This window comes from Lepus europaeus, chromosome 15 (assembly GCF_033115175.1).
Source record: "Lepus europaeus isolate LE1 chromosome 15, mLepTim1.pri, whole genome shotgun sequence".
Taxonomy (NCBI): Eukaryota; Metazoa; Chordata; class Mammalia; order Lagomorpha; family Leporidae; genus Lepus; species Lepus europaeus.
The window spans coordinates 24263567-24278944 of record NC_084841.1 but is presented as its reverse complement, the minus strand read 5'-3'; the positions used below and the strand labels follow the sequence as shown (position 1 = coordinate 24278944).

Sequence of the window (15378 nt, the reverse complement as noted above, 5' to 3'; positions counted from 1 at the left end):
TAATTTTTCCCACAAACCTTTTGAGGTACCTTTGTATATATTTCACTTGATGTTGTTTCTTGGCTCTAAAGGGCAATGCATTGACTAGGACTTATAGAATCAGTGTTTGACTTTGAAATTAAATAGATTGTCCTTGGTTATGCTACTTATATGCCACAGTTTCCTTATTGCTGCCACCAAATGCCCCAGCATCTCCCTTACCTCCATCTTCCACACTCACCTATCCCTAACTTGCCTTTATCTTTGATTTTTGGGATGTAGCTTGCTCTTCCCTGTCCTGCTTTTAGCACATTACTTCTCTTCTTCACATTTCATGTAATCAAAGCATAATTGCTCTTCATATCTTAATAATCAGTCTTTAATACAACTTTCCCAAGACCAACATCCAAATGAGGGTCCTGTATAACATTCTTATAGGAGCACATGCATTATCACCAGGCATGTATCACTATTTTAAATGTCAATTTAGTTTCATGGTTCTTTTCTTATTTTCCAGATGAAGTAAGCTGTGTGTTTCTTTACCGTGGAGAGTAGGTTTGGTATCTTGTAGATGTTCAATAAATATGTGAGAAACTAATAGTTGAACAATTTAATAATAAAATTGTTGTGGGATATATGATCTTAAAGATTCTATCCATCTTGTAACATTCGGGCTCCGTCTCAGGGGCTGAAGTTTGTGAGGTGTAGTATTGAGTTCTTCCCTTTCCCAAACAATGGCGCTGTCTAAGAGGGAGCTGGATGAACTGAAATCATGGATAGAGAAGACAGTGAAGAGGGTTCTGGGTTTCTCAGAGCCTACAGTGGTCACAGCAGCACTGAACTGTGTGGGGAAGGGCATGGACAAGAAGAAGGCAGCCGACCATCTGAAACCCTTTCTCGATGATTCTACTCTTCGATTTGTGGACAAATTGTTTGAGGCTGTGGAGGAAGGCTGAAGCTCTAGGCATTCCAAGCCTAGCAGTGACAGGAGTAGAAAGCGAGAACTAAAGGAGGTGTTTGGTGATGACTCTGAGATCTCCAAGGAATCCTCAGGAGTAAAGAGGCGACGAATACCCTGCTTTGAGGAGGAGGAAGAAGAGCTGGAGGTGATCCCTGGGCCTCCATCAGAGAGCCCTGGCCTACTGACCAAGCTCCAGATCAAACAGATGATGGAGGCAGCGACAAGACAAATCAAAGAAAGAAAAAAACAGCTGAGCTTTATTAGCCCCCCTACACCTCAGCCAAAGACTCCTTCTTCCTCCCAACCAGAGCGACTTCCAGTTGGCAACACTATTCAACCCTCCCAGGCTGCCACTTTCATGAATGATGCCATTGAGAAGGCACGGAAAGCAGCTGAACTACAAACTCGAATCCAAGCCCAGCTGGCACTGAAGCCAGGTCTCATTGACAAAAAAATGCTAACATGGTGGGCCTGGCTAATCTGCATGCCATGGGCATTGCTCCCCCGAAAGTAGAGTTAAAAGACCAAACGAAACCTAAACCACTAATCCTAGATGAACAAGTTCGCACTGTGGATGCGACAGGCAAGGAGATTGAGCTAACACATCGAATGCCTACCCTGAAGGCCAATATTCGTGCTGTGAAGAGGGAACAGTTCAAGCAACAGCTAAAAGAAAAGCCATCTGAAGACATGGAGTCCATTACCTTTTTTGACCCTCGAGTCTCAATTGCCCCTTCCCAGCGCCAGAGACGTACTTTTAAATTTCACGACAAGGGCAAATTTGAGAAGATTGCTCAACGATTACGGACAAAGGCTCAACTGGAGAAGCTTCAAGCAGAGATCTCACAGGCAGCTTGAAAAATAGGCATCCATACTTCAACTAGGCTTGCTCTCATTGCTCCCAAGAAGGAGTTAAAGGAAGGAGATATTCCTGAAATTGAGTGGTGGGACTCTTACATCATCCCCAATGGCTTTGACCTTACAGAGGAAAATCCCAAGAGAGAAGATTATTTTGGAATCACAAATCTTGTTGAACATCCAGCTCAGCTCAATCCTCCAGTTGACAATGACACACCAGTTACTCTAGGGGTATATCTTACCAAGAAGGAACAGAAGAAACTTCGGAGGCAAACAAGGAGGGACGCACAGAAAGAATTACAAGAGAAAGTCAGGCTGGGCCTGATGCCTCCTCCAGAACCCAAAGTGAGAATTTCTAATTTGATGCGAGTGTTAGGAACAGAAGCTGTTCAAGACCCCACGAAGGTAGAAGCCCATGTCAGAGCTCAGATGGCAAAAAGACAGAAAGCACATGAAGAAGCCAACGCTGCCCGAAAACTTACAGCAGAACAGAGAAAGGTCAAGAAAATTAAAAAGCTTAAAGAAGACATTTCACAGGGGGTACACATATCTGTATATAGAGTTCGAAATTTGAGCAACCCAGCCAAGAAGTTCAAGACTGAGGCCAATACTGGGCAGCTGTACCTGACAGGGGTGATGGTACTCCACAAGGATGTCAACGTGGTAGTAGTGGAAGGGGGCCCCAAGGCCCAGAAGAAATTTAAGTGTCTTATGCTGCATCGGATAAAGTGGGATGAACAGACATCTAACACGAAGGGAGATGATGATGAGGAATCTGATGAAGAAGCTGTGAAGAAAACCAACAAATGTGTACTAGTCTTGGAGGGTACTGCCAAAGACCGGAGCTTTGGAGAGATGAAATTTAAACAGTGCCCTACAGAAAACATGGCTCGTGAGCATTTCAAAAAGCACGGGGCTGAACACTACTGGGACCTTGCACTGAGTGAATCTGTGTTGGAGTCCACTGACTGAGACTACTGCAAGCCCTGCCTCTCCCTCCTTGCCTTTGTCTCCTCGTCCTCTCTTATTCTACTTCCCAGCCCACTCCCACTTGTGTGTGTGATCTCAGAACTGTGCCAAGCAGACATCGAGACAATGCTCTTTTTCCCTGTCAGCCTGGTGCTGCCCTTTATTCCCCGTATGTGCATATGATTAAAGAGTTATTTAAAAAAATTTAAAAAAAAAGATTCTATCCATCTTGAGCAGTGATCAGAGGGTAAATACTTTGTTTTATTTCTCTCCATAGCAAGTCCTGAAGGAGATTGTACCACACACCATGCTTTATGCATGGAATCAGAAATTGCAAGAAAATCTCTTAAAATATCCTTGGAGTTTTCATAGAATGGCAGACGTCCTAAATAGCACTCTGGCCTAAGAATCAGCCGTTAAGGCATTTGGATCTGGCTGAAGAGCCCATGAGATGTAGGCATGGAAAGCCAAGACACTCTGGAAAAAAAAAAGAAGAAGAAGACCTAAATGAAAGATCTCTGTGAGTGAGATCCCAGTGGAAAGAATGGGGCCATCAAAGAAGGAGGTACCTTTCTCTGAAGGGAGGAGAGAACTTCCACTTTGACTATGACCCTATCGGAATAAGATCAAAGTCAGCGAACTCTAAAGGCTTCCATAGCCCTGGCAACTCATGACTAGAGCTTAGGGAGATTACTGACACCATGAACAGGAGTGTCAAATTGTTAAGTCAGCAACAGAAGTCACTGTGTACTTACATCCCATGTGGGATCTGTCCTTAATGTGTTGTCTAATGTGCAGTGATGCTGTAACTAGTACTGAAACAGTATTTTTACACTTTGTGCTTCTGCGTGGGTACAAACTGATGAGATCTTTACTAATTATATACTGAATCAATCTTCTGTATATAAAGATAATTGGAAATGAAAAAAAAAACCTGGTGTTAAATTGGAAATGGCATAGAAAATTAATTAATTTTTTAAAAAAATATTATGTAGGATCTCTGTCTTTAATGTGCTGTACACTGTTATTTAATGCTATAACTAGTACTCCAACAGTATTTTTTTTCACTTTGTGTTGCTATATGGGGGCAAACTGTTGAAATCTTTACCTAATATATACTAAACTGATCTTCTGTATATAAAGAGAATTGAAAATGAATCATGATGTGATTGGAAGGGGAGAGGGAGCAGGAAAGGGGAGGGTTGTGGGTGGGAGGGAAGTTTTGGGAGGGGGAAGCCATTGTAACCCATAAGCTGTACTTTGGAAATTTATATTCATTAAATAAAAGTTTAATAAAAAAAATCCTTGGAGTTTTGTACTTTCAGTTCAGCATTTCTGTTCTCTTTCATACTAAGGAGTTAGTTTCTGAAACGCAAATATACCACTTTCTTACTGAAACCCCAACCTAGCTCCTCACTGTAAATAATATGAAGTCCAAACTCCTTGGGGTAATACACAAAAATTTCATGATCTATTTATTCTCTGACTCCAGCTAATACCCTAGTGGTGCCTTTTGGTATATAGGGCTTAGGTGGTTTGTGTGGATTTTAATTTAATTTTAAAATACCAGAATTTGTGGTATTTAATGTTTTTCTTTTGGTGTGGTACCCTTGCATCAGCTCTGACCACTTTCTAGAAAGCCTACCTCTCCTCTCCCTTTTTAGCTTTTGTCTAATTGTAATGTTCCAGCTGAACCTTCAATATTTGGCTGAAATGTTGAATGTTTAGCCTTTTTAAAAAATCTTTTTTGGAAAATCAAAAGACTTTATCCTGTACATGCCTCTATTTTAGCACTTAGAGTGTTGTAATCATTTATCAATAAGACTATATATCTCTAACATTGTCAATCCCGAAGGAAAAGGGTTATATTCTCATCTTGTCATCTTTGCTCCCTGGAACAGAGATTGGTATATGTTAGGTTATTGAGAATGTGGAATGAAGGAAGGTGACAATTAAATTACTGTGTTGAAGTCCTGAGCTCATGTTTTCTAGTGATTCATATGTGTGTTAGAGAAATTGTTTTTTGCATTCCAATTTTATTCTTATCAGATCAGAATAGTAAATTGTTAGGAAACCACTTTACACAGTTGTCATAAAAAGTGAATAGCTACAAATCAATGTGTTTGGAAAATTTTAGAAATTATTTTATTGTTTTCTTTAAAGCATCCTTCTTTTATGGCCCCTTCTTTCCACTGGGGTCTCACTCACAGAGATCCTTCATGTAGGATATGTTTTGCTTCAGTGTCTTGGCTTTCTATACCTGAAATGCTCTCACATGCCTTTTGATTGAGGGACACATATACTTTTAATCATTCTGTTTTTGGCAAGGTGTCTGAAAAGTGGTTGAGGAAGTGAGCAGGGCTCTTAAGGAGGAATGAAGATGGAATATTTTGCTTTATAATTTGTATTAAAATTATTTTGTAGGAGCCAGAGCCATGGCTCACTTGGTTGGTCCTCTGCCTATGGTGCTGCCATCCCATATGGACACTGGGTTCTGGTCCTGGTGGCTCCTCTTCCTGCCCAGCTCTCTGCTGTGGCCCGGGAGGGCAGTGGATGATGGCCCAGGTGCTTGGGCTCCTGCAACCATATGGGAGACCAGGAAGAAGCACCTAGCTCCTGGCTTCAGATCGGCGTAGCTCTGGCTGTGATGGCCATTTTGGGGGTGAACCAATGGAAGGAAGACCTTTCTCTCTGTCTTTCTCTCTCACTGTCTAACTCCACCTGTCAAAAAAATTATTTTATAACAACATAAATTCCATTTCTTTTTTTTTAACTCTGTAAATGTGAATGCATTTTTTGGTGAATACTGGTCTACATGAACTTCTCTAACCTGAGTAATGATTATCCTTGTCAACTGTACACTTACTAATATTTTAAGAAGGTATTAGAATTTTTAGTATACACTTTAATTGCCCTTTATCATTAGTAGGACAAGGAAAATGATTGACCAACTGGAGGAAATCATATTTAGGGGATAGCAGAAGGTCCCCAACTAACTTACCAGTGGTCATTGTCATCATCATCATCATTATCATCAGCAGCAGCATTATCCAGCAGCAGTCTTTAAACAGTCCATCTGAGCATGGCATGGCACTGGCACTCTGCAAGGTTAATGAAGCAGAATGTCAAGGACTCTCTTCTCAATGTTCCTAGTCACAACAAACTTGACTTCCTTAGGAACGTGTGCATGCTGGGATAGGCAATTCACTACTCTAAAAACACTGGCTCACAATAATTTCAGAGATGGCATTAGTCATTCCCAGTTGAGGAAATCAAAAAGTCACACAGTTAAAACCTTCCTTTAAATAGTCCTCATTTAAGCAGAAAGACGTTATCAGCTAGTTGTTTGAAGAAATATTTTAGTGATTGGCAAATTAATTTTCTCTTACAAACTAGCTTTCTCATAGAACAGTTAACTTGCAAATAAGAAAAAAACGTAACATTTCTTAGTAAGTACTTTTCTTGCTGCTATGCCAGAAAATGCTGCTTTAGTTATATTTATTGGAATATTTCCCTTTGTTGGCTAAGGACGAGTACTCTCCATTACCTTTTCTACTTATAACATGACATGAGATTCAGGAGCATCAAAGAATAAAATCTTTATTCTTGTTCTTGATCCTTATAAACACTTCTCCTAATTGGTTTAGATGTTGATCTTCACATTTTGAAAGAAAAAGAAAAAAATGAACTTAAATTTGATGTGGTAGAACTCACTGGATAGAGAAAAAAACCTTTTTGCTATGGTCGTTCATGAGTTCTAATAACGTCTCCTTGAAAATGACATAACATTGCTATTGTTGCTAATTTCTGTTAACTTCCTTTATGTCTTTCCCAGTGACTTTTGAAGAATAACTTATTGCTAAGATATAAAAATGTTAAATTTTTTCTAAACTCTTAACTGATATATAATATTATGTATAGATGGTACCACATGATATTTTGCTTTTTAAAAATTAATTTATTTGAAAGGAAGGGAGAAAAAGAGAGACACATACAGAGAGAATATTTCCTATCCACAGTTTCACTTCTCAAATGCCCGTAAACAGTTGAGGCTGGGCCAGGATGAAGGAAGAGCCATGATTGCAACCTGAGTCTCCCACATTGAGGGGCAGGTACCCAGCTGCTGGAGCCATCACCATTGCCTGTCCATATATGCATTAGCAGGAATATGGACTCAAGTGTGGTTCTGGAACTTGACACCAGGCACTGTAATATGGGATATGAATGTTTAACTGACAGCCTACCCCATATGGGATGGTTTGATAAATTTATGCATTGTTTAATATTCAAATCAGAATAGCAATATTTCCTCAAAAATTGATCATTTCTTTATACGAACAGTCACTATCCTTTCTTTTATCTTTTTAAAGTAAAAATACAATTCCTTCATCATCTATAGTTGCTCCACCATGCAGTAGAACACTAGACCTTCTTTCTCCAATCAAACTGTAGTTTAATATCTGTTAACCAAACTTTCCCCACCACTTTGACAGCAGAGTCAAAGTTGATCCCTTATATGTGAGAGCTTGTCTTCAACATATACAATGGAGAGAATTGCTACCATTTTTAGAAAACAAATGCAGGGACTCAACTTGTTGTGCTTCGTATAGATTTCCATTTTTCTGTTATTCAGTGATTTTGTTAGAAGATGCTATTAGCAGTACAGCTTCCACATTAAGCCTTTTCTAATCTAGAAGATGTTTCCTTTGGCAGAAGGACTAATGAGAAAAAAAGTATCAAGGACTATACTTTACAAGTAAACTATAATTACTATGGGAACAAGAACTAATTGCAAATTTTCAGTGTTACCTAATGTTATGGGTTCTCAATATGTGTTTGGCAATGAAGATGATGTAGTATTAATCAACTTCACAAAAACACTTCACCTGGAAGCAGTAGTGAGAGGTAGCTTGGGTTGTTGTATCATCAAGTTTCTAAGTGGCTTCTTGAATGTGTGACAACCTACTATATATTTTTTTAATTTTTTAAAAAGATTTTTATTTATTTATTTGAGAGGTAGAGTTACAGATGGTGAGAGGGAGAGACAGAGAGAAATGTCTTCTGTCCACTGGTTCACTCCCCAAATGGCCGCAATGGCAGAGCTACATCCATCCAAAGCCAGGAGCCAGGAGCCAGGAGCTTCTTCCGGGTCTCCCACATGGGTGGAGGGACCCTAGGACTTGGACCATACTCTACTACTTTCCCAGGCCATAGCAGAGAGCTGGATGGGAAGAGGAGTAGCCAGGAGTAGAACTGATGCCCATATGGGATGTCGGTGCCTCAGGCTGAGGATTAACCTATTGTGCCACAGCAGCAGCTTCAACAGCCTATTATATTTGACGATATTCTCCTGATCCAATTATTATTAAACTCAAGTTAAATTGTGCAGTGAGTTCAGTTTTATTATACACATATTCCTTTGCTTCAATGAGCATGCAACATAGAACAAGAGCTACTCTTGTTATGTTGTGCTTCAAACCTTTGGCAAAGCTCTTAGGACTCAATATGCTGTTGGTATCATTGAAAAGATCCAGAGACAGTCATCAAGAAATGCTCCCACACAGACTTGTGAGGGCCTACACATCATTTTTCAGAGCAGGGACAGTCAAATGGGCTTAAGCCTGAAGAAATGTAGTTATATAAGGAATCTAAAAGCAGTAAAAATTTTCCATTAACTACACAGAAAAGAAAACCATTACCATCCTGCCATTTCAGCAATATGATATAAAACAATGCCCTGATAAAAGATGAAAACAAATCTATAAATCCAGTCTATGCTTGAGGAGGATACATGCATAGTGGCATTCAACATGACTTCAAATTACATGCAGATAGCCTGAAGACCTCCTCACTGATGGTCAACCTCAATATGAGTGTGGAACACAAACACGTGGCCCCACAACAAAATTTGTTCTGGTTTCCTTGACAGGTTTTTATTAACTTCACTTATAAATCTCAGTGAATATCAAGGCAGCAGCAACAACATCCAGAAATTTGGCTCACCCACCAGTATTGAGAGTATAATAAAGTCAAAAAAGAATGTACTTTTTGCTGCAGATTGTGCTAGGCATTTTGGGAAAAATCCCAACACTATATAAAAAGAGGAAAAACGTTATTTAAGAGGTGACATTTGGATGCATGACAGAAATAGTTAACAATGTAAGACAATTCTTAGTAAAGTTAAATGTTAAGAAAAATTAACAAAAAGGAACTCTGGTGTAAATGACAGTACCTGAGTTTTGTGAATAATGTAGGTATTGGGCTACGCATTATAAAGGTATTCTCCTGGAATGCTGTTGAGAAGAAAGGTTTGGATTTATCCTGGTTGGAATAGTTACACAAAATACTTCAAAATTTTATGAAAATAACAAAAATATTCATGGATTTTAAAGTGTTTTTGTAGCAAAATAAAAGTTACCTTTTAATTATTTTTTCTCATAAACTTTGTAAAAAGTTTACTTGAGGCAGACAGAGAGAGAGAATGAGAGCAAGAGAGAGAGAGAGAACTCACAACTGCAGATTCACTCTGCAAATGCTTGCAACAGCTAGATCTGATCCAAGGCTGTAGCCTGGAGCAGGGAATGCAATCCTAGTCTCCCATGTGAGTGATAGGAGTTCAATTAATTGAGCCATCACTCCTGCATCCCAAATTTTGCGCTAGAGGGAAGCTGAATTCTAGAACTGGAACTGGGAATATAACCCAAGTGATTTGATGTGGGATGCAAGCTGCTTAACCATTGGACTAAATATTTGCTCCTACATAAACTTTTCAAACACTCTTGTTTGTGAAACCAGGCTATGTAAACATCAATAGAGGTATAAGGACTTGCTTAAAAAAATATGTCCATGTTAAAGAAAAAATACGAATCAGCTTTATTCCAACTCAAGCCTTGAGAGGCATTTTCTAACTGCCACAATACTGTGGTCTGCACATGCATTTATATTGACCACCTTAAGTTTACCTATTTGATAGATTATAAGCAATTGAAATATACCTAAAGTAATCATTATGCTAAGAGTTTTTACTTAGGTTTCTATATGATTTTCATATGATTGCTCTGAATCTCCAGCCTTCTAATAAAGGCTAGATATGTATGATAGGAGACTTCATTCAGGCATAATTAATTTTGCATTTTCAGTTTTCCATCATTGTACCCTAACATATTGCAGTACATTATAGGGAAAATTATTTGCCAAGACTTCCCAGAATGTACAATTTCACTCTCCCACAATCTACTCACATCAATTAGACATAGAAAGACACCAGACAAATATTTAAGTGGACACGAGCTACATCATGAATAAAAGAGGAAATTTATTGAAATTTCCCAGCCTCTGTTTCTAGGTTACAATTGTAGAAGCTCTAATGGCAATTAGAATGAATATTTTTCACTCCTTTTAAGGGGTGCTCTGATATACAATCAAAATAGAGAGTAAAACTTCTGTGTAATTAAGATATGTAGCTTCAATAGTCTTACATAGAAGTTTAAAACATTTAAGTTTTGATGATATTTACAAATCTCTAATTTAGAATTTGATACTGGCAATTGGAAGGACACTTATATTACTGTGACTAAAAAGGCACCTTTATGGTCACAGTAGTCATTCTTTCATGCTTTATGTCCACACAAAGGCTACAGTGGAGCTTGGAATTCTACACAAATGAGAATAGTAATCGGTCCATTTAATATGGCCATTTAAAATTTAAAAAGCAAATTTGATGTAGTCATGCACAAATAAGTCTGAATAACTTATTTCTGATGTCTTCTGAAGAGTAATATCAAATTACTGAGGTTGAAGAACTAGTTCCATATGGTTGTATTCTGTAGATTAGCAAGAAACATAAAATATTTCTAATGAGCCTGTATTCTTACTTGTTTGGCCTTAATAGCCATTGGAAAACCTATATCAAATCTCTGTGAAAGTTCTTTCCTTTTAGTTGCTTATGATACAGAGGTGATGAGAGGATCCATTTGCTTTCAAAAATTTTTTTTAAATGATCTGCTCTAAATTTGCAGTACATTGCCTTCCCCTCCTTGACCACAGGCCAATTTTTTTCAGTTAAACCAAAATTACCCTGGCTACCAATAGAAATGATATTTGTTAGATACTGTGCTGGAATTACCAGTAATACTGCTGAGAAAAGATGTGCTCCTACAATTAAAGGTAAATGATAAAAATGTACTAAAATTTCTTTCCTTTCTAAAATAGCAGTAAGATGCTTAGTTATTCAAGGCATCTGGCATACACTTCCATATCATGATCAAAATTAATGTTAAACATGATTTTAGTATTTTTCTTGTCCTACTGTTGGGGGACTATTTAACAATACGGCTTGAAGTAATTGTCCCTCAGTGCACAGCACAAGGTCCGTGGGAGACATGCCAAGGATGTATTCCCACTTGTAAGATCTGCCTCTCACATACAGGAAGAAAAATAAATGTGAATAAAACAATTAATATGAAATAATACATCTTAAAACAGTAAAGAGAGTAGTAAGGATAATACTTATAAAGGAACTGCACCAAGTTTATGGAAAAGGTATATTGTGAAAAAACTTGTGCATGGATATTAATATTTTTGGCAGAAAAATAAATCAATTTTAATTCTATTTTCTGTGAACTTTTTTGGATTCATTTTTTATTGTGACATTCACATAAAGAGAATAAATTTAATGTAGCTCATAGATATAATTCTAAGAATATAATGATATTTCCTTCCTCTCTTTCTTCTTGCTTTCTTTTTAAATTTTTGAGGTAACGTATTTTTTATTTGCTTTATACTCAAAGGCTTAATGTTCCACTAAATAAAGAGTTCAACAAGCAAAAAATGAAAAGACCTGGCATATAGACAAGGCCTATAAACAATAATGACATGAAAGGATGTCAATTTTACTCATCTATGATAAATTTTAAAATAATAACAGATCATTAAAACTACAGCAATATATCATTCTTAACAATTTGTTTGGCAAACACATAAAACAAAGTTTGATAAAACTATATTTGCAGCAACACTGATATACATGAACAGTTGTTTCTTTTTTGTCTCCTGATTTTTTTAAATTTAGCTACCATGTATAAGGGTGAGCACATGAACTTTTTTTTTTTTTTTTAAAGAATTGTTTATTTATTTTGAAAGGCAGAGTTACAGAGAGGCAGAGGCAGAGAAAGAGATCTTCCATCCACTGGTTCACTCCCCAAACCACAATGGGTGGATCTGGGTCCATTTGAAGCCAGGAGCTAGGAGCTTCCTTCTGGTTTTCCACAGGGGTGCAGGGCCCCAAGGATTTGGACCATTATCTACTTCTTTCCCTTGGCATTGCAGAGAGCTGGATTGGAAGTGGAATGGCCAGGTCTTGAACCGGTACCCGTATGGGATGCAGGCAGCAGCTTTACCAGTTTTGCCACAGTGCCAGCCCCAGCACATGAACTTTTGAAATGCCATTGTACTGTACTAATTATGAGGAGAAAAATCAACTTTGGACATCAAAGACTCTTCACTGAGGCAGGAAGTCTTGGACTAAGCAAAGGAGAAATTTGTTAAATACTCGAGGCCACAACACAGAATAAGCAAAAGCTCACTGACTGGGAGGTATATGGGAAACAGAAAAGTGAACCAGCTGCTGAGAGACAAAGCTAGAGACATTTGATTTCAATCCTAGTTATAGTATTACTGGTGTGACCTTAGACCTTTTAGTTAATTTTCTTCGTTTTAGATTTCCCAAGTGTAAGTGGGGGATGGGGAAACAAGCCCACAGAGTTTTCTGTGTGCTAACAAACTATATGTATTAACTGGCTTTTAAAATTTTTTGTTTAGGCTGGCGCCATGGCTCAATAGGCTAATCCTCCGCCTTGTGGCACCGGCACACTGGGTTCTAGCCCCGGTCGGGGCGCCGGATTCTGTCCCGGTTGCCCCTCTTCCAGGCCAGCTCTCTGTTGTGGCCTGGGAAGGCAGTGGAGGATGGCCCACGTGCTTGGTTCCTGCACCCGCATGGGAGACCAGGAGAAGCACCTGGCTCCTGGCTTTAGATCAGTGCGGTGCGCCGGCCGCAGCGGCCATTGGAGGGTGAACCAATGGTAAAGGAAGACCTTTCTCTCTGTCTCTCTCACTGTCCACTCTGCCTGTCAAAAATTAAAAAAAATTTTTTAAAATTTTACTTTTTTACGATTTATTTACTTGAAAGTCAGGGTTACTGAGAGAGAGAGGAAGAGAGAGACAAACAGAGATCTTCCATCCATTGGTTCACTCCCCAGATGGCTTGCAAAAAACAGAGCTGTGCCAGGCCAAATCCAGGAGCCAGGAGCTTCCTCCAGATCTCCCACATGGGCATCTGGGATCCAAGTACTTGGGCCATCTGCTGCTGCTTTTCCCTGACCATCAGAAGGGAGCTGGCTCAGAATTGGAGCAGCTGGGGCATGAACCGGTGCCCATATGGGATGTTGGATTCGCAGGTGGTGGTTTTACCCACTGATCCACAATACTGGATCTCCCCTAACTGGCTTTTGAGAAAGAATTTTGATTGTTCTTTTTACTTTTCTTTCTAATGGAAGGTGAAGTACATTTGAGTTAAAATGTAGAAGACTTGAATGGCACAGAAGAAAGAGGCACATGCACTTAATTCCATAGGCAGTAGATTTTGAAACTTTTTTTTTTTTTGACAGAATTAGTGAGAGAGAGAAAGGTCTTCCTTCCATTGGTTCACGCCGATCTGAAGCCAGGAACCAGGTGCTTCTTCCTGGTCTCCCTCGTGGGTGCAGGTGCCCAAGCACCTGGGCCATCCTCCTCTGCTTTCCCAGGTCACAGCAGAGAGCTGGACTGGAAGAGGAACAACCGGGACTAGAACCTGGCACCCATATGGAATGCTGGCGCCGCAGGCAGAGGATTAACCAAGTGAGCCATGGCACTAGCCCCGATTTTGAAACTTTTAAGATGAGATAGTGAGTTGGCTAAAAAAAATTTAAATATTTAAAGTATTTTAAATATCACCTTGTGATAATAAGCATGTTTTATTGTAGTGAGTGAAAATGAGTTAGAAAGATTGGATAAAGTTGTATTTGGTAAGATAGAAATTAGGATGTTTATAATAGTCTCCGAGTTTTTTTTTTTTTTTATAGTTATTGAAAGCAGGAAGAAAGAAGATAGTTTCTGAAGTTAATATTAGTCATGGATAGATCCTGGTCATTTTTTTATAGCAATACTTCAGTCAGGATAGGGTTATGTAAGTCATTTTAATATGCAGGGGGCCCGCACTATGGCACAGTAGGCTAATCCTCTGCCTGTGGTGTGCGCATCCCATATAGGTACCAGTTCTAGTCCTGGCTGCTCTTCTGATCCACCTCTCTGCTATGGCCTGGAAAAGTAGTAGAAGATGACCCAAGTGCTGGGACCCTGCACCCACATGGGAGACCTAGAAAAAGCACCTGGCTTCGGATAGGTGTGGCCATTTGGGGAGTGAACCAGTGGATAGAAGACCCTTCTTTCTGTCTTTCCCTCTCACTGTCTATAACTCTACCTGTCAAATAACTAAATAAATAAATACATTTTTTTAAAAAAATGCAGGTTATTAGTTGTAGGCCTTAATAGCCAACAATAGACACTTAGTTAAGCTAAACAGAAATTTGAGGAGATGTAACATATGAATTCTCTGAGAAGTCCTCATACTTGGCTGTGGAGGCCATCCCTCCAGCACAACACACCAAATTGTACCATGGCCTTTTCTGGAAAAATACCACTCACACTGTTGTTGAGTTCTAGGTACCGAGTTAGAATCTTGGTACTGCTGCCTCTGGAAGCTAGATGTATCTGTATTGTCTTTCCCAGGCTGAGTTGCACAGAGCACCCCATTCTTTGCATCTCTAGCTTTTCAGTGAGCTCAAGTCACATGCAAGGAAACTGGAAATTTTAATTCAACAGAGATAGGGAGTGATTTATAAGGTAGGCACTTCATCCCCAAACCACCACTGCCACTGAAATTCAGAAAAGTGTTGTTATAGCTGAAGTGCGCCCCTCCAAAATTTATCTGTTGATATCCTAATTCTTAGTACTTCAGAATGCGACTGTGTTTAAACATAGGTCTTTTTCAAGAGGTATTTAGGTTTAATGAAGTCATTGTGAGTGAGCCCTAATTCAATATGAATGGTGTACTTAGAAGAAGAGACTAAGATACAGGCTTGCTCTGAGAAAAGAGCATGTAGAGATTCAGGAGATGTCCATGTACAAGGCAGCAGAGAACTTGTCAGTGATTACCTGATCCATGGTGCTTCATGATGTCAGCTCTAGCAAATGAATCCAAATGTTCACAGGTACTGGGTAACCCAAAATAATGATATATGACCATTTTAAATGGTGTATATAAAATGAGGGATTTCCACACTAGGGAAACAAAAGACAAAAAGTCAAGAACATATCAGATGAAACCCAAGAAAGAGTCTTGACTGTTGCATGTATAAGGAAGAGATTGGAAGAACACAATTCTGAGGTCAAATTGTTTAAAAAAATCTGAGTTTCTAGGTGCATTTTTAATTTAAGGGGCTGATGAAAACTGAATTTAATAGCAGATACTGATGCAAATATAGGACTCAGAAGAGTTCAAGCTTGAGTTGCAGATA

At 39.0% G+C, this 15378-nt stretch overlaps 1 protein-coding gene across 1 annotated transcript; it reads left to right on the top strand.

Annotated features, from left to right (window-relative positions):
- Positions 1 to 646: 646 nt before the first annotated feature.
- LOC133774136 (U4/U6 small nuclear ribonucleoprotein Prp3-like) lies at positions 647 to 2950 on the top strand. The gene is given in 2 exon segments (XM_062211748.1): positions 647 to 1391; positions 1394 to 2950. Coding segments are annotated over 2 exon segments (2055 nt in total). The 5' UTR covers positions 647 to 713; the 3' UTR covers positions 2771 to 2950.
- Positions 2951 to 15378: the final 12428 nt, after the last annotated feature.